The 20,113-nt window shown below is 40.7% G+C and overlaps 2 protein-coding genes across 7 annotated transcripts in view; one reads left to right on the top strand and one right to left on the bottom strand.

Moving 5' to 3' along the window:
* The window catches only part of SAMD3 (sterile alpha motif domain containing 3), a 73,658-nt gene extending 64,096 nt beyond the window's left edge, over window positions 1-9,562 (top strand). For all 3 annotated transcript variants that reach the window (XM_037844538.1, XM_037844540.1, XM_037844539.1), the window contains 4 exons: window positions 416-616; window positions 7,054-7,225; window positions 7,723-7,805; window positions 8,033-9,562. In XM_037844538.1, the coding sequence (XP_037700466.1) occupies window positions 416-616; window positions 7,054-7,225; window positions 7,723-7,805; window positions 8,033-8,317 (741 nt within the window). In that variant the 3' untranslated portion in view covers window positions 8,318-9,562. The remainder of the gene's footprint in view (window positions 1-415; window positions 617-7,053; window positions 7,226-7,722; window positions 7,806-8,032) is intronic.
* Window positions 9,563-13,672: 4,110 nt separating this feature from the next.
* L3MBTL3 (L3MBTL histone methyl-lysine binding protein 3) overlaps window positions 13,673-20,113 on the bottom strand; it is a 135,557-nt gene continuing 129,116 nt past the window's right edge. For all 4 annotated transcript variants that reach the window (XM_037844221.1, XM_037844218.1, XM_037844220.1 and 1 more), the window contains 3 exons: window positions 19,438-19,607; window positions 19,165-19,227; window positions 13,673-14,080 (listed from right to left, as the gene is read on the bottom strand). In XM_037844221.1, coding sequence (XP_037700149.1) covers window positions 13,937-14,080; window positions 19,165-19,227; window positions 19,438-19,607 — 377 coding nt within the window. In that variant the 3' untranslated portion in view covers window positions 13,673-13,936. The remainder of the gene's footprint in view (window positions 14,081-19,164; window positions 19,228-19,437; window positions 19,608-20,113) is intronic.

Consider the following 20,113-nt stretch of genomic DNA (forward strand, 5'->3'; position numbering starts at 1 on the left):
GGGGAAAGAGACAAACAGTAACAACAACAAAATCTTAATTAAAAAACTTTTTATCTCTTCCTAACATTTGTCTTCTAAAATATAAACGCCTAGCATTAAACAATATTCCTGTTAAATTTGAACATTCTGGATAATCTAGGTTTCTGTGTAAAAGGGTGTGTATGCAATAAAGTAACTCTTTTAGATCTGACAGGAAAACTATATAATTCCATAGTAAGCGATTAACTATCTAGTTTGTTTGCAGCATTAAAGACTGCCCCTTTTTTTTCACCCTGCTCAAAGCCAAGTGTAATTACACATGGCAGTGTTTGCTTTATGAGTGCATTAATAACAGGCTGTGATTAAGGTTTTCATGAAATGTCAAACTGCCACTTAGAAACATGGTATATATTGATATTTTGAAAATATTTTTCAGGAAGAAGCTGTTTGTTTAGATGCTGAGATGGATGAACATATTAACTGGTTGCAGCAAGAATATGTGAAAACAGAAAAGAACTGGAGAGAAATTGACAACAGGATGAGCCAGACTTTGGAAATAAGAAGAAAGTTGATTGACAGCAGAACTCCTCGGAAGGACATTCTTAAAATGTTTCCCTTCTTAAAGTGCCCTTATCAGGTATCTTTATGCACGTACAATGCTCTCTGATTATATTGCCCAGTTGATTTTTCCCATTTTCCCCTTGGAGTGGTAATGGGGTAATGCAGGAAGACAGTGGGTTTGAATCTCAGAAGGGTGTGTGAGATCCAAGGGGCTATTACTAGGACTATTTGGTAGGGATTCCAGGAAATATATTCTGATAACATGCACTAAAGATGGATGTCTTCCTTCAGAATTAAAGGTGGAGGCTGTGGGACCACTATTTAGGGGGACTTTGAGAATGTGAAACATTTTCCCCTTGTGTGCATTTAGACAATCAAAGTAGTTTATGGAATTGTTAAGATGCTATGCTACTCCAAATCTATTTCCTTTACAATCCCAAATCTTTAAGAGTAGTCTTAAAAATACATGAATTGTAATGGGTAAAACAAATACTCTTCCATGTAATTTATTTACAGTGGCCATTAAAGGTTCTTATTGCAGTTTCAATGTAATTTCAGCTGTAGTATGTAGTATCTAATGAAAGATTAAAGTTTTACCTGAACATGCATGTCATGGAAGAATTCTATGGATCCAATCAACCAAATTGAAAATGAAAAGTTCTGCCTAGCTTTTTCTCAAAAATATTTGAAATAAGAATTCGCACCCATGTTTTATTTTAATAATAATGTCAGTAGCAAACACATGAGTGCTTGCTATGTGGCAGACTTGTTCTCAGTGCTTTACATGGATTAATTTATTTAATCCTCGAAGCAACCCTACCTTGGTTATCACTTCTTTTCTTTTAGTCATTGGGTTTTGTCAATTTCTGGACACAGTTATAGCTAGTAGCCTCTGGCTATTAGAAAAAGGATGTCAGAGGGATATACCTACAAGGTGGAGTTTTAAACAAATTGATAGTCTACCTCTTTATATTTAGGAATCATGTTTAAACATAGTAGTAGTTCCCAAAATGCCTTGCAGATTACCGTGGGTGAAACCAAGTGCAGTATTGAATTGTCGAGGGCTGAATTAGTTGGTGAATGGCTGGTAAGCTCCCCTGCTCACTGGTGATGTAGCCTTAGGGTCTTCATTGGGATGCAGCCTAAACAGTTTGAGACTTAAAACAGATGATTTATGGCTAAGTGACCTTTCAAAGAACAGTAGATGATAGTAACTCTGAGGTCCATTGTGGTCTGAGTGAGTAGAGAGGAAACCTCACATCTAAGACTGTATCTTTTGCATTTCCTGTGCTTTGACTCAGTCTCCCTGTGTAGCATCTGTAGGTCCTTCCCCCCATTCCTTTCAGTTATGTTGCCCTGGAGATCCAAAATATGAACTGGAGTATACTTACAGAAGTGAGTTGTGTGTTTGTTGTTTTAAACAAGAAAATTAATCATTTTCTATTTCTCTTGGAAGTATAACTCCCTATCTCTGCCCTTTGTAGCTGGGATTTACAATCTATAAACTCTTTTTGAGATTCCTAAAATAAAAGCAGGCTTGACCTTACTTAAAAATACCCAAAGAACAAACAATTCCTGTGGTAGAACAGCTGCCCCTGCTCCAAACCACCCACACCACTTATTGCAACCACCGTTGTGGAAAGCACCAGAGCCCTTAGGGAGCTGCTGCAGGAGAGAAGCGGCAGGTGTGGGAAACTGGAGCTGGCAGTCGACACGGCTCCTCCATCAACTCCTGCACTCGTTTACCCCTTTCCAGGAACCCCCAAAGCTTTCCTTCAACAAAGAATTTAAAAATTAAGAAAATTTTAAATCACTTTATGAAGATACATAAATTATCAATTAGGGATTCATCACTGGATCTGTTGGATGTGGTGTAAGGCAAGTAGGAGGGGGGGTGAAGAGAGACAAGGAGGAAAATGCCAAACACCAGTTCAAAAAACTTCAAAAGTTTTCCAATGAATCCTTGAGACACTATAATTTCCACCTTACTGAGAAACTCAACAGCCTTCTCTTAAAACTTAAGTGAAGTACATAAGAATCACCAGTTAGTACAGTCTTAAAAAAACATAAAAGAATCTGATTTCTGCTTTTGGCCATGATGGAGTAGCTGCTAGTGGACTTGACTTTGCATCATTAACATGCATAAAATTGGAAGACAAAAAGTAAGACACCTGCTCTCAGGCATTGGACAATAGGACTCTTATCCTTGAGAAAAGAAAAACACTTGAGTCTCACAATGGCCCCAGCTTTGGGGTTACTTTCTAGATCATGGCACAGAAAGATGGGAGCCAACCAAAATATGGCAGTCTCAATGAGCTGAATAGGCAGAAATTGGAATTTGAGGATAATGAGGCAGATGGTTTCTGCAGGGCCGAGTATTGGAGAAAACGGGGAGCATACTTTGTAAGGGTTCCCCAGGGGTCCTTGGAGGATAGCTGAAATGTGCAAACTGTGCATTTGCAGTCTAGACTCCTCAATGCCTTAAAGAAAGAGGGTCCTGCAGGACTGAGAGCTGATATCAGAGGTCACACAGCATTGAGGAGTTTTTGCCCAGCCAGAATGTCCACACTTTACGGGTGAGTAGGGTATGAGTCATACCCTAGGACTAAGGAAAAAAATATATATATCTTCCTTTAACAAATGATAGAATCAAGTCTAACAGGACCAGTGTTATGGAATGAATCACATCTACCCAAAGACATGTGTGAGTCCTAACTCCCGGTCCTATGGATGTGAACTCATTTGTAAACAGGAACTTCAAAGACCTTATTAAGATGAGCCAAACTGAATCAAGGTGGGCCTTAATCCAATATGAGTGAAGCCCTTACAAGCTGAGGGAGTTTGTACACTGTCAGGAGGAGACAGAAGGAGACAGATTGCCACAGATGGGGGCAGAGGTTAAGTGTTGGATTGTCAGCAAGCCACTGCCGGAACGCTACAGACTTCGGAGAAAACCTGGCCTACCAATCCCTTGATGTTAACTTCTAGCCTCCAAAATTGTGTGACAATAAATTCCTGTTTTTTGAGCCAACTAGTCTGCAGTTATTTGTTAAAACAGCTCTGGAAAACTAAGACAACAAGGATCCCAGTAATTTAGTTGCCTGCCAGGTCAAAATTTAACACCCTTGAGTGGAACACAATTTAATCCAGTCTCCTTACATCTATTATCACTATGGGGAATCTCATCAAAGAAATGGAAAATATGTGAAAAAAGAACCCAGTGAAAATTCAGAACTGAAGAGAATTAATTTAACTGACATGAAAATATCACTGGACAGGCTTAATAGCTGATTGGAAAATGCAGAAGAAAGTGTTAGTGAACTTGATGATAGATCAATAGAGATAATAGAATCTGAATAACACAGAGAAAAAGGATGAAAATTAATGACTGGTGGGACAATATTGAGCCATCTAATGTGTGTGTAATTGGAGTCCCAGAAGGAGGGGAAAGGAGAAAAGGGAAGAAAGAGAGGAGAGGAGAGAGAGAGAGAATGGGATAGAAAAAAATTGTGAAGATATAACTGGCTGAAAATTTCTGAAATTTTGTGTAAAATGCCAAACTCTGTATCACAAAAGCTCAGCAAACCTCTTGTAGAATAAACACCAAGAAAACCACACTTGAGCTCAACATGGTCAATGGGTGGAAAATCAAAGATAATGAGATTATCTGGAAAGCAGCCAGAGGAAAAGGGGAATATCAACATGATTTATCATCACAAACACAGAGGCCAGAAGGCAATGAAACCATATCTTTAAAGAGCTGAAAGAAAAAAAAGTTGTCAACCAAGTATTTTATGTCCATTGACATTATCCCTTAAAAATGAGGTTAAATAAAGCAAAATACATTTTTGGTAACAAAAGCTGAAAGAATCTGTTGCCAGCAGAACTCATCTACAGGAATGCTAAAGCAAGTTCTTCAGGCTCAAGGGAAATGGTAGCAGACAAAAGTGAGCACACACGTACTGGAAGTCATGAAGAAGACCAGAAGTGGTAAATGTTGTGGGTAAATAGGAAAGAGTAGCTTTTTCATCTCTTAGTTTCTTTAAAAAGACAACTAACTGTTGAAAGCCAAGTAGTAACATTATATAGTGGAGATTATAATGTGTGTTGAAAGAAAACATATGGCAATAAAACAAAGAACAAGTGGGAGAGGGCAGTGGGCCCAGGGCTATGCTTTTTCAATGGTCTTCTCTCCTTCCTTCCTCCTTTCTCTCTCTTGGGACCAAGCTTACAGCCAGTGCATCCAGTAGAGGGGAGGGGACGGGATGAAGGGTGGGCACGGGAATGCCCCAGGGTGGGGAGAGATGTGTCAGAGGCCCAGCATTGAGGGGGTTTGTCTCTGATTAACTTTTCACCACTGGGAGTTTGGCTACGTGGGCCTGGGGGAGGCCTGAGCAAATAAATAAGTACATTGAGGATCATGGGAGGTAAATTTCTCACTGTGGTAGGGAGTTAGAAATATGGAAAGGGGGATGGCTAGACCAAGCCTGTGGTGTTGGATTGAAATTGAAGGTCCCAGTGACCTTCAATTGAAAACTCATGGTTTTTACATTTATATAGAAATATACAGACACATATAAATGTCTGTATGTCTGAGTGTGCGTGTTTATGGATATACAGATACATATTTCCTAGTTTTGTTCTGTGAGAAAGCCTAGGGCAATAACACCCCGAAGGCTGAAACCTTAGTTTCCAGACACCTTTGTTCACTAAAAGGAAGCAGAGCTCTCTGGGAAATAGCTGCCTCCAAGGCTGGGGCAGAGCAAATACAAGATGAGCCTGAACTCTTGTGTAGCACCAGAAAGTAAAAAAGTCCTCAGTGATTGATGGAACATGTCAAGAGGACACGGGAGTCAGCTTGAAGTGGCTCCCAGTTGCCAAATCTGGACAATTTGAGCTTCGATATAAATAATGAAAGGATTACCCATTGAGTAACACAAGAATCTATTAGCCCACGTGTTGTAAATAGATGAAAAAGTAAATAAATGTGGGAGAAGAGAAAGTTCTACATTACAGTAAAATGCCAACCTAAATAAATTTAGAAGGGATGATGGCATTAGAAAATCACCATTTGGCACCTATTATAATAATTCTGGATTCAGGCAAGAATCACCAATGGCTGATAAATCTGTTGAAGGTGGGTTTGATGAGGTATAAGATATTTACATAGGCTCAAAGCATCTCCCCATAAAATACTTAGTAACTATACATTAATTAGTACAATATATGTATTAATCAGCTTGGCAGTGGTGAAAGCTGGCAGTCCATCTCCAGCAAGTGATAAACGTTAATTCCTCCATTAATGGAACAAACTCTGACCCTGGGCTCCCTATGCAGTAGAAAGTGCCAGCACTAATTCTGTAATTTCTTCCAAAAATGCATCAATCATGAGGAAACATTAGAGAAACACAGACTGAGGGTTGTCTACAGAGGAACTGGCATTTACACTTCAAACCTTCCTCAAGGAATATAAGAAGTCTGAAGGAGACCAAAGAGGTGTAATCTCTAAATCTCTCGTGGGATTCTGGATGAGATCCTGAATCTATAAAGGACGTTTTTGGAACAACTGACGAGTTAGGATGGAGTCTGTGGACTAGGTCTCCCTGATTTTGATGTTCAAGCTGTGGTAACATAGGTGAGAATCCTTCTGTCCAGGAAATACACAATCAAGGACTAGGAGGTAATGGGCATCGTGTCTGTTGCTTGTTTTCATACAGATCAGAAGTGGTAGCATTGGAGGGCGAGGCTTCATGAAGGCTATTTGAAAACTCTGTTGACTGTTCCTGCAATTTTAATGTAAAATTGAAATTAGTTCAAAATAAATATTAAAAAAAAATTCCTAAGCTATGCACCCAGGAAAGCAAAGTGGTGCTCACTTGCTCGATGCTTCACGTCTCCCTGCCAAGAGAAGCCCTTTTCTAAGGGCATCAGTCTGGATCAGTGGTTCACTGAGGCTGCCTGATAACAGAACCACCTTGCTTTTATGAGAACATGTATTCCAGCTTTCCAGTATCTTACCATTTGGACCTAATTTGGAGGCAATTTATGAGCTCCAAAAATGCTTAAAACCATGAGACTCAGTGGGTAGCATGTGCATGTCCTTTCCAGACAATTTTAAGGGAAAATCTCTGCTTGTTGGAGACTCCCAGAAAATAATGATGTCATTTACGTAAACTAATGTTCCCAGCTTATTTGCTTGGTAACCTCAATAGCCAAGTTGTGCATATATACTTTGGAACCCTCATTGAGTTGTCTACATCCAAAGTTTGAATTCCATGGGCTTAAAATTCCTCCATGTCCATTATTTATCTTTTCCCATTCATTTCAGGCTTTCATTCTTTTCTCCTCCCCCAGCCGAAATCTTTACTTCTCCACTAAAGTTACTAAAAGTATGTAGTAGATATTTTAAACTAATATTCAAGGCTTAATGTAAATAGTTATTTACTTCTTTACATAATATGTATTAGCTTGTTTCCTTGCAATCTGATTATATATTTTTTCATCTTTTATCAGATGTTCAAAGAATTCCAACTTCTTACAAGAACAGATATATATAAGAAAACAAGGCACATTTTGGAATCCTATTCAGAAAATATACTGACTTCTTTTTCAGTGGTGGATAACCCAATCAATATTGCTTTGAGAGAAAAAATGAATCAGTACACAGATGAAGACATGTTAAAATGTTAGTAAACCAGGGGTGGGGGGACCTGCTCTCAGCCACCTGTGTAATTCAGGGTCATTGGCGAGTCTGTGTGTCAGCATTCAGTAAAATTCAGTGAAAGAGCTGGTGGGTAAGAAAAAAATAATTTCTCAGATATGGGGAGGGGTATAGGTATAGATTGAGAAAGCATACTCGGTATTGCAAAATTATATTTAGGAAACAAGTAATCTGTTATTTCATAATGCAAATCTTAAGGTAAAGTGCTAAATCATCCTAGCTGATAGGACAGAATGCATACAACTCTTCTGTCAGTGATTTGGAGGCAGATTGTGGGTTTTCAACGTTTATTAGAAGGGGATGTTGGTTAAAGACGGTTGAGTAACACTGATCTAAGAAGGCTGGTTTGTTCTCTATAGAAGCTCACGATATAGTGAAAAAAAATGCAGTCATTTTAATACTGGCTTTACTTTGGTAAAAGCTTATTTTTACTTGAACTCTGAACATATTTGCTTTGACAGATATGAAGATGACGGCCACATGTCTGCTCCTACCAGACGTTTTTGGGGATGACCCTAGCCTTTTTGTTGTTATGAATGAGAAGGTATGCTGTGTGTATGTCATTGAACACTGGTTTGCTATCTCATTTTCATAGGACTATTTAAAAGCAGGATGTGGTCTGTTTTAAAATACGTTTTGCCATGATTATAAATAAGCTACTAGGTTGCAGCAAACTCATTTATTGTAACATCAGAGTTGAGTTTAAGTGTGTGTTAGTATGTGTCTATTTTACATATTACTGGGTGGTGACTTCATTATCTTTTATTTCAGGTGCAGGTGTCAACGCCCGTGTTAGAAGTTAAAAACCCTTTCAACATCAATGTCTGTGAATTTTCTTTGTATTTAGAAAAAGAAAGGCTCACCAAGGTGGATGATTGTGTCACGGCTTTGGCTGCTCTCATAGCTGCCTTTCATGTTTTTAGGATCAAATGTCCAAGAAGACTGTCCCAAACTCTCAATTTCCTAGAGACACTGATTTTTGATATGCATAATCCCTATTTTTCCTCTGTGAAAGAAAAGGAAAAGAAAGTAGGACTTCGACACCCAGTCATTTAATGGCATTCAAAATGTATCAGAATTATTTTTGGGACATTGGAAACATAAAAATTGCTTTGATTTAGGGTAGTGGCAGAGGTAGGTATTAGAAAATCATCTTGTATTGAAGATGCTAATGAATTTCAGTGCTTTTTATCTTTATATTTAGATCCTTAAGTTCTTTGTGAAATTCAGTAATAAAAATACCCCTTAAGAAAGAACTGCTTATTTTGCTTTGAGTTCTAAGAAATTCCATGGCCAAAATTATACTTTCAAGGATGCACTAGTTTTGAAAAGATCTACACTTCAGATTTACTCAAAGTTTTGGCAGTGGTATTTATTTCCATCTCTTCAACATGCCCATTCTTGAAAGATTTAATCCCAGGAATTGCAAACTTTTGGCTTCTTTGGGCTGCCTCTTTGGTCTGAACATTGCTTGGAAACATTTTGAGTTTGAACATTATAAGAAGGGGCACATTCTCCAGTTTGCCATTCTTCCCAAGTCCTGCCTGGCCCAGGCATTTTGGTTTTGTTCAATCAAGCTTGTTGACAACAAGGGCTGCTTCGTTCTGGAGGAGGCCTTGCTGCTGGCTGACCCTGCATGGCATGGGCTCTGGTCATCAGTGAGACTTGCCTCCTCGACTGATTCAGAAACTCACCTGGTTCTCGTCTCCCCCACCCAGTTTCTGGTTTCCACGCATGAAGACCTCCAGTGATCCTGTCTGCCCTGTTTGCTACTTGGGTATGGGCTAATGTGTGAAAGAAGGGAACCGACTCCGTCTCTCTGTTCCTGCAAGAAGTTCTTTATTGGCTTTTTAGCACAGGATTATATAGCATAAGCATTCTTTGGGCTATGTAATTGTTTTCCTGTTTCCCCAGACAACTACGTTTGTTCTAAAATCACAAGACTAGCATGTTTACAATCTTCGGGTGCAAGCTTGAGGACATAGTAACCTCAGGGAACGATCTCTTCTGAATCAGGTGGGAAAGCAGGGGTGCAGAAGGAGCCCAGCATCATTCTCTAACTTAATTGCCTGCCGTCAGGTGCACAAAGCCTCGGTGCCTGCATTCAGGCACACAATGCTTAGGAGGCGGCCTCCCTAACTTGCCAAGCCAGGGAAACTTCTGTGCCTCCACACTAATGGGCTTCTTTTTCTGTTGAAATTTTATTGTGGCCAAATATATGTAACATACAATTTGCCATTTTAACAATTTATATATATATACATTCAGTGGCATTAATCACATTTATAATGTTGCACAACCATCACCACCATCCATTTCCAAAACCTTTTCATCGAACAGAAGCTCTGTATCCATTAAGCAATAACTCCCTCTTGCCCCTCCATCTACTTTCTGTGTCTATGGATTTGCATATTCTAGGTATTTCACAAAAGTGGAATCATATGATATTCGTCCTTTGGTGTCTGCTCTATATTGCACAATATAATGTTTTCAGGGTTCATCCATGTTATAAGCATTTATCAGAATTTCATTCCTTTTTATTGCTGAGTAATATTCCATCACACCACATTTTGTTCATCCATTCATCTGATGATGACACTTGGGCTGTTCCCACCTTTGGGCTGTTGGTGGGCTTGTTTGGTCTGAAACACTGACCTGGCTCTTTGCTCCCACGGCCATTTGGGCACCAGCTTCTAGCTTTCTGTTGGGCCCTTTCTTTGCTCCCATGGCCATTTGGGCAACAGCGTCTAGCTTTCTGTTATGCCCTTTCCTGGACCTGACTGCAGCTCTCTCAGGGTCCCAGTCCCAGTGCCTCATCCAGCATGCACAGCTGGTCCTGCATGCACAGTTGGTGCTATGCCACCTGTTTTGCTCATAACAATGGCTGCATAGGTATTGTTTGTGTCTAACAAGACTCAGTGCACTTTTATTCTTCTCCAAGTATTTCCACATGGGAAAAACTACATTTTTAAGGTTTGCCTTGATGTCATCATCAGATATCAACTACTGTCAGTTTTGAAAGATAGAACAGGTTGGTTTGGGGACTGAAAAAAGATTTAAATGTGTTAATACCTGCCTCACAATGTGATGAGCATTTTCTGGGTTGCTTCAGCAACGTAAATTTAAAAGAAAGTTTAAGAAGAAAAGTGTTCATGTGATTTACTGAAGAAATATTTCTAGAGCATACATCTTTAGAAATAGCACAAAATGGCTTACTCTGCCATTGAGGTCACTACAGCCTACTAGAGAATACCTTTGCTCTCTGAAAGGATGGCTGAGTCATTAAAATGTTTAAGAGGGTGAGATAAAAATAAAAGGTCAGCTGCCCATCTCTACAATGATTATTCGTTAACTACTTACACCAAAATGAACAGGCAGAGTAAATAACAATTTGGCACGTGCCGTTTTTGCATGAACTAAACCTTATCCCAGTGTCTCCATTTCTGTGGAACGACCTCCTAGTTTCTTAGAAACTTTTTCTTATTTTCCCACATTATCTCTCTTTCTTCATTTAACTCCACAATCTTCTTGGACTTCTCCTCCCAAATGAATTTCCCAAGTTCTTAAGGATTCCTTTCCTTAGGGGGTACGTGGTCCCTCCCCATGTCTGAACTTGGACTGACAGTGATGGGGTGGGGCTCCGGGGACCTACAGAGGCTTCATTGTCTTTGGTAAATACTCAATAGGGCTTCACTATTTTCCCAAGAGGTTGAGTCCATCGAATCTAGAAGTTGCAAACTGGCAGCCTGGGGACATAGTTCCACCTGCCGACAGGTTGCATTTGGCTTGCATAGTGCTTACAATTTTTTTTTTTTTTTTTTTTTGAGTGCTTTAAGATGGGAGGGGCCTTGTCCAGTTCCACACTCCCTCCTCCCTTTGGTCCCACCCAAAGTCTGCTGCTCTCCTTTCAGAGACCTCTCTGCCATCATGGCTTCCCATTTCCTCTGTTAAAACTTAGCCTCTGTTCCGGGGATGGAGTAGTGAAAAGGTTTCCCCTTTCTGGAGGATCGTGAAATCCTCTGCCACTGTAAGGATGTGCAATGCCTTGTCTCTACCACATTATGACTTGCTGCTTAGAATGAGTGGATGTTTTGAAGATTTTAAAGTGGCTTTCTGCGGGACACTGATTACGTGCTTCAACTTGGCGGGCCTGGGCTGGGGGACCTGATCAGCCCCTGGGGAGGGTGGTGGGCACGGGCGACAGCGCCCTCCGCAGCCCCCCGGGCCTGGGAAAGTGAGGCCGGAGGCAGGCCCCATTTCCTCACCCAAAATAACACTGTTAGGGGAGGCTTGCCGGAGGGAACCGCCTTTTCCCCACCCCCTTATCTTGCCCGGACACTCCCCGTTGCCAGTGCAACTCCCATTACCACCAGTGCGCATACATTGTTGCCAGACACCGTTACCGGAGCAACTCTCGCCCCTTTTCAATCAACCTCCGCGCCCTCTCAGAACCAATCCAAGCCTTTAACCTCTACAGCTACCCCGCCCTCTAAACGCCCGATATAAGCTTGTACTCTCCCCTAATAAACTCTCTCTCTCTTGGTTTCTTCACCCTAAAAAGAAACGTGTCCCGCCTGTTCCTTTCTCGCCGCCCTCCATACTTTGCACGCCACCCTGCCGGGGACCTGGCCAAGTCCCCCGCCTCGCCCTCGCCTCCGGGAAAGAGCCCCCGCCGCCAGTACCCTCCAAGCAATCCTGAGAGCCTAGGATTTAGCAACCGGCCGCCACCCCCCCCCCCCCGACGAATCAACTGCGACCGCAGCTTTCATTTTAGCACATACTTTAAACTAAAAAAGTGTAATCCTCAATGGGGATGAATCCACTTCGACCTAACAATATACTTCTGGAACTTTTGTTCACTCTTCTCATCACCTGGAACACAGTTTAACAAACAATTCGGAATCCTACAGAGTCATGACATAGCCACGTAATAATACCCATTGGCTCTCTTTCCCCTCTTCTACTGACAATTTTACTTAAAAATCATACAGATGTGAAAAAGCATCTCCAATTAAGACTTTATTTCATTCATATCAGACATAACAAGTGCAACTTGAATGTACAAAGTCTGAACACATGTAAAAAAGGGGGGAAAAAAACAACGGAAAACTTTAAGCATTCATGCAAAGAAATGAATGGGACATTGCCGATGTCACTCACCCTGTTTTACCTTGATTTATGGCGAATGCAAAGGACACTAGTAGATTTCCAGTGGGAATCCAGACCGTGGGGATATCAGAAAAAGTAAGAGCAACCAAGGAGAGAGATGGAACTTGCCCCAGAATTCAGATAGCATGGTACAAACTTACTTTCTAGTTTTAAGATAGTCCTTGAATAAATTTCCAATCCTGGCATTAGAACCTACATCAAAGGCTGATAAAATAATTTTCCTTTTTCCTAGGAAATGCATTCCTACAAAATAAACACTCCCGGCTATCAGCTTCTAAGAAATCAAGGGTTTTCATTTAAAGTGCATCTGTACGCTTATATATAGAGGCAAAGTGTTCTACAGAAAAAGGAATCCTTCCACAATGGGGGTACTGGAATAACTGCTTTGGAAAACCGCCTCCCTGACCTGTGAGCACTCAGCATCTTTGTATCTACTGGTGTTGCACTTTGCCTTTTCAGTAAAATCTACACACACTCTCTTCAGCCAACCCTGAAGAAGCCCTTTGGGTCTGGAGGACACTGTACGATCTGAGACAGAGCTCTTTACAGAGGAGCTTTGCTATCAACAGAACAAGCCCTTTGTCTCTGTAAAGCACCACAGTTACTTCAATGACAATTAGAGAAAAGCTCAAGGTAATAAATAGTTCAAGATCCTTACAAACATTGCCCCCAAATGTAACTGTATATTCCTTTTGATACCATCTGACTCTCGTAAATACAGGGCACCACAATGTATGAGATGATGCCATTCATATACGTTACCTTATTTATGTTTATATATTTTATTTTTTCAATTTCATTCTTTTATATACATGTTTTTGGTAATTGTAGTAAAGATGCTGGTGAAAAAGGAATTTGCTTGACAATTCGTGCAAAAGTAAAAAACACTGATTTAAAAGAAAAGTAATTTTTACAACTATTCAGCCCCAACAAGTTATGACAAGCAGTTAGGCAATATCATGACTTGCAAAGTTATATATACTTAGCGTAATGTAGCAATTCAAAATATGGCACAAAATAAACAATACAGATAACAGTCTCAACTGGCTGACTTTAGCCAGGTTTTGACTAATTTGGTTTAAGTTAAACTTGGATTATATAAAAAGTTTCCTGCAAGTATTGAAAAAGAAACAGTGTACATGAAAGAGAATTCAACAATGTTTACAAAATGCCAAAAGTTCTTATTCTGCGCCTCCCCTTACCATAAATAATTAATGAAGTTCCCCCCCACCTCCCCCACCCCCAGCCTCAAAAAGATTTACAAAGATAAATTTAGCTCAGTGAACAGAACCAAAAGATGACTGTTGTTAAGACAGTGCCTGGTTAAAAGCTCAAGCGATTTCATAAGAATTCATATATATTGTCTCTTGAGGAATATAAATAATCCGATAGCATTGCTCTTTGAGTTTTGAAGACTTCTCACGTAAGAGTTACAATCGTCCTTGTGCTTTGAATAAAACATGAGCTTTAAAGCAGAAAGCTGATGGTACATGGAATTCACCATCTTCAGAGTTCATTGTGAGAGTTCTTCTCCGCAGCTTTGAACATCAGGATGGAATTGAAAATTTTGAGAGCAGGGCCCAGCTTAATGCTCATGATTTTAACAATGTCCGTCTGGGTCATAAGCAGAAATGCTTCTCCGTCAATTTGCTGAAATGCAGAGAAAAATAGAAGAATGTGAATTAACCTAATGTAGTGCTGTGGGAAATAAGGTTAAATTATCAGCTGTGTCTTACCTGGCAACATCAACACAGTGCACATCAGAGTTCAGGGGTTGCAACAATTTTTCCTGATAAGTGGACTTCCCTAATCTGTAACAGCACGATTGTACACACCCAAACATGGACTGGGAGCAACGTAAAACTCACTGGTCTGAAAAATCAGCCCACAGGGAAAAGCGAGGTGCCCACGCCTTCTTGTCATTACCATGACTTGGGTTCTAAGCAAGAAGAATACAGAAGAATATAGGGTGTCCCAAGTCCAGGTCATATCACAGTAAGTGTTTAAATTAGAGAAGACAGTAGGTACACAAATCTTTGTGGACATAAGCAAAAGAATTTAGGCAAACCTAGTCACATGCCAATCATTTTAAAAAAAAATTAGCCTTTTACCATAAAGAACAAAAAGTTAGTGGGAACACTTTTTAGAGAGGCAACAATCTATTTTCACAGGCAGAAGAAAAGCAGTTGTTAACAACAGCAATCCAAAGGGGAGCTGCAAGAGCTGAGATGTGTTAAATGTTCCAGTCTACAATGTTGGTTTTACTAATTTCTAAGAGAAAGACCCTTCCTCTCCCTCTTCTAAGACTGAAAGCTTATACTTCCTCTGAGTAGGGCATTTTGAGTTCCCCTATCAAGATGATGGCCGTTTGGTTTAGTGGGCAGAGCACAGCAGCAACGTTTTTATTTTTGGTTGGTTTTTTGTTTGGTATGACTTTCAGCTCTTGGAGAGTTGTACCACCTTAAAAAATTTAATTCACTTCTCTTTCAGTTTTCTCACTCTGAACCGAAAAGTAAAACACCCTCTTGCTCTCTGCCTCAGAGTACATCAGAAACCTTCACAGCAATGTGTTCTAAATTCTGCAAACAGTTCACTAAATAAAGGCTAATATAATTAAAAACAAAACAAAACCCTATAAATCTAAATTGCTGTGCACTTAAAGAGTAAATACCTAGAGTCATCTTATAAAACAGTTCTGTGAAATGAGTTTGCTAGTTTTCAGCAAGAAAAAACATTCTCTTGTCACAAACATAAAAGGAGACATTGCAGTATTAATCCCCGAGTCTAATGCCAGTTGAGTGGCAGGCATGAGAAGAAATGCTCTACTCTTTTTTTTTTTTTTTAAATTAAATTCAGTTTTATTGAGATATTCACATACAATACAATCATCTATGGTGTACAATCAACTGTTCACAATACCATCACCCCAATCTATTTTTGAACATTTTCCTTACACCAGAAAGAATGAGAATAAGAATAAAAAATAACAGTAAAAAAGAACACCCAAATCACCCCCACCCCCATCCCATCCACTCTATTCGGGAAATGTTTGCTCTTGCCTCGTTTGCTTGTGCTATTACAACCCAAGGCCAGCCAGAAAAGCACATCTATTAATTAACACTCCACTCAACTAAGGCAGAGCTTAGTAGAACGGACAGTCTGATCAAGATCTTCCAAGCCATTAATGAACTTGTCAACTGACACGCCAGCCCAAGGAGCTCACGACAAAGACTGATTAGGTTATTACAACCCTGACTACTGAAGCCTTCAACTGCCACCCAGTCGCCTCAAAGACTATGTCAGAGTTTAACGCGACAGATGACCTAGCAAAGGGGGTCTCCAGAGTGTGGAGAGGCTGGGATTTGAAAGTCAGGAGTGAGAGGAAAGGATAAGCTTTGGTAGATTATTATTTATAAGGCGACACTAGAAAGAAAAAAAACTTGAGGCTAGTGCCAAACTCAGCATGTGTGCAGGCTCCTCTGATGCATGGCCATGGGGAGAAGCCTCATGGTTAAGGAAGCTGAACTAAGAAAGTGCCTTCTAAGAACACTGGTGACCTCTGTATTGTATTGCTGAGTTTATCCTTTGTCTGTTATTGTAATGCGTAGAAACTAGTTAAACTCCTGGAGAAATTCAGAGCTCCAGAGCCTGTCTTGCTAATGGCCCCACACTAGGAAGCAGGGGCTCTAATCTAGCCTTACACCTCTTGTTCTTTCCACTATGCCCTTCTGGTTCCCTTCTGATCCTTTGATTCTGTGGATCACAGTGACATTCTGTTTGTCTGAATTAAGTCTTTCTCAGGTTATAAAGGTATGTGTATACACACTCAAAAAAATCTATTGTCTTTATACTCCAGATATTCTTTTAGGGCCTGGGCATTCAGCAGAACATAAAACAGGTAAAAAACCTAAAACAACCACAAAACCCCAGTTCCTTCTGGATATACATTCTAGTGGGGGGAGACAGACTGTAAACAATAAACATAATAAGTAAATTAATTAGTAGGTTAGAAGGTGATTAGTGCCATGAAAAAAACAGCTGGATGGGGAGATGGGGGGGCGGCAGGAGGGCACTTCAAGAGGATGCTCGGGGCAGGCCCTGGGGAGGCAGCATCTGGATAGAGGGCAGGAGCCAGGGGAACGTGGGGGGAGGACACACCAGGCAGAGAGAAGAGCCAAGGAGGACAGTCTGGCTGGAACAGTGTAAGCAAGGGGGCAAAGGGCAGAGCTGTGAAAGGTCAGGAGGCCAGAAAGGCCCTTGGAAGGAGACAAGAAGCTACCGGAAGGATCTGAGCAGAGGAAAGGCAAGGCTGTGTGGGGAACAGATTGTGGGGGAGCAAGAACAGAAGCAGGGACGCTGGTTAGAAGGCCGCTGCCTGAGTCCAGGGGTGTTGGTGTGGAACAGGTGGCAGCAGAGGAGGTAGAGAGAAGTAGTCACAGTCCCAATATATTTTCAAAATACAGGATTCCTACAGACTAGACCTGGGTGTGTAGGAGGAGATAAGTCAAGGATGGTTTCGGGTAATAGCCCATCCTCATCCTCATACTGTGCCTTTAGAAACGACTCACAAGGCTTTTGCTAGATCTGCGTTACAGTTCACCCCCTAGGTCTGAAAGCCAATGCCTGCCGAGGTTGTAAGCTGCTTAAGAGCAAGGGTCACATCCTCTTATCTCTGAATCATCCTTCTCTCCAGGGCACAGTGCAGAGTAACTCATGGTAGGAATCTATCACATGTTCACAGGATGAATGAACAAACGAACAAATGAGCACAGGAATGACACATATGGACAGGGAAAGCTCACTGTTTCACCCCTCAAAGGAAGGACCTAGCTTTGAGGATATTTGGTGTTTGAGAAGTATCTCCAAAAATAATAGGCCACGAATTAAAAAACATATATATATTCAAAGAAATAACATAATTTTGAATTTGAACTTGAATCTTATTTACTTAAACTAAATAACAGAGTGAAACTATATGGATTCTCTAAGTATTGACAAAACCAAAAATATAATTTATAGAATAGATGTGGTGGTTTGGAGCTGTATCCATCCCTGTGGATGTGAATCCATTGTGAGTAGGTCTTTTTGATGAGGTTATCTCAGTTAAGGATGGGTCTTAATCCTATTACTGGAGTCCTTTATAAGCAGAGTGAAATTCTGACAGTGAGCAAGAAAGCCATAGAAGGAGCAGCCAGAAGCTGAAATCAATGGAATCTGGAAGAGACCAGAGAGGCCAGGAGGCCGCCATGTGCATTGCCATGTGACAGAAAAGCAAAGGAACAAGGCTCACCAGCAGCCAGCCCCAGAAAGCCAGTCTTTAGGAAGAAAGCATCGCCTTGATGACCCCTTGATTTGGACTTTCTCTTAGCCTCAAAGCCATGAGCAAATAAATTCCCACTGTTTAAGCTGAACCACTGCATGGTACTCGCTTGAGCAGCCAAGGAAACTAAAACAGATGTAATGTTAATTTATTTTCAAAAATGTTTTATCATTTTACAAAGGTAATGATGACACATATTTCAAAGAAAAGAGCACCGGCACCCTTTGACTATCTAACAGCCTGTTCAGGGATAGAAAATTACCTGAGTGGTACACAAAGACACTCGAGATTTAGAAGTTAGGGCAAGAAAACTCAAAATCTGAATAATTGTCAAAGATCAACTAGAAAGAAGGTCAACATTTCTGAAATAAGAACTTAAATCAGAAAGAGGATGCTCGCAGAGTAAAGTGCATTTTCCCAGGCAGATGTCTAAGTGAAATCTAATAGCATGAGGATGCCAACTACCTGTGGCTGGACTCTTAGCTGACCCTATCCTCGTGCCGTGCTCATAATCGACAGTCTGCTGTTCTTAACAGTCACAGCTGGAACACAGGGCAGACAAGGCGCACATGTGCATCACTGTGGACAGCAGACGTTGGGAAAACCCTTCTGAGATGAGTCAACTTCTGCCTTCCAGCAGCATTCCACACGGCCAAGTTCACAGCCCTACCTGACTGCCCTGCGTGATGGTGGCAGGCAAGTGCCTTATTCTGAAGGCCTAGGGGAGCTTCTCCCACTGCCTCTTGATCCCATTATGTCTAGTGAGTTAGAACTCACATTCCTTTTTACTCTAATGCTCAACAGAGGGGACATCATTATTAACCATCCCTTATTTAGAAGCTCCGGAGAACTAGCTGAAAACAACCCATAAAATAATCTTCCAAAAGCAGACTGTAACAAATATCAGTTATTATGAACATTACTGAAAGATATGCAAGGTCTAAGGGACTGTTTTAGCAATCACAGTAATACTATTTATTATAAGTGCCAAATGGAGATTTTGGTGTTGCTAAAATGGTGGGTGAAAAAAAAGAAAACTATTTCACTTTATTAAAAAAAATAAAATGCTGCTTGTTTATTGCCTTGGTTTCTTTCTGTGCTATAAACTATATAAATGCATGCTGTTAAGTTTTTTCTTCGTTTTTTTTTTTTTAAATATAATGAGTTTAGTCCTGCTGCTGCAGAGCACCATAAAATGGTGCTTACAAGCATTTCCTTAGCTTCACTTCTTATTCAAAGACATTTTTATATAACTGATTCATGCTGCTTGTTAGACAGCTAAATATCAATTTGTCAATTTCCACATAACCCATCTCCTCCCACCTCTGCGAACACTTCAACACATTTCACTGTTCACTGCATTTTAAGGCTTTGATCCCATTAGGAACACGGTGCAATTTAACAGAACACTTACTTCATCTTTAAACACCTTTCCATGTTCTTCACACCCAGGGAGACTCTGTATGAATTCTGACACCTGCCAAAAACAATACCAAAATTCCCAGTTAAGAAGAAATCCAGTCTCTGAATGCCACAGGTTTAAAATATTTAACCCACATGTTTTAGCAGCTTCTCTCTGAATACTCTCGTCTATTTCAGGACAGAAGACCAAACTCAAAACACGTTCACGGTGTCCATTCCTTAACTCAGTATTCCCACATCTGCTCCCCGACAAAATAAAACATACCTCGTCAGTACTCCATTTGGAAACTTTACTGGCAGGGATTCCAGCTACAGTTGGGAGAAGTTTGCTCTGCTGCTCCCAGCGCAAGGGCAGACATGGAATCGGGGACTTGAAGGACAGAAAGACGGCCGACCGGCGCTGTGCCTGCTGGACGGCAGGTTCTTCCCGGGTACCTGGTCAATTGAAACAAATGGGCAATCACTCAATAAAGCCTCGAATGCCATGCTTCCTTCCAGATGAGGAGACTGGGGGTGGGGGTAAGTACAGCACGGACTCCTTTAGCATTATAGTCACTAACTACTCAGTCCTCTGGCTTTACTGAAGATGACTAGAAAAAACAGGCTGCAAATCCAACTCACATGTTTGCTACAGCAGCCAGTGTTGTAGGCCTGTTTCATGATGTCCTAATGCTTCAGAGAAGAAATTTGCATCAGAGTTTTAGTAGCGAGGAGAAAAACCTCTTGCCCTAAGAAAGTGGACTGGTTTCCATTTCCGCTTTGGAAATCAGAAAGCTCAGAGCCAGCTGTATACTCCAGTCCAGTAACTGTGTTTACCATTTTAGTCACTGTACTTGCTCTCTCCTTTCATCCCAGCCCCTGTTCTTTCAATTTCTATTCGCTAATTGTATTGACTTTTAATAGCAACTTAACCGTTTTTTTGAAAGAAGGGCATATGAAAT

This window comes from Choloepus didactylus, chromosome 7 (genome assembly GCF_015220235.1).
Source record: "Choloepus didactylus isolate mChoDid1 chromosome 7, mChoDid1.pri, whole genome shotgun sequence".
Classification (NCBI taxonomy): domain Eukaryota; kingdom Metazoa; phylum Chordata; class Mammalia; order Pilosa; family Megalonychidae; genus Choloepus; species Choloepus didactylus.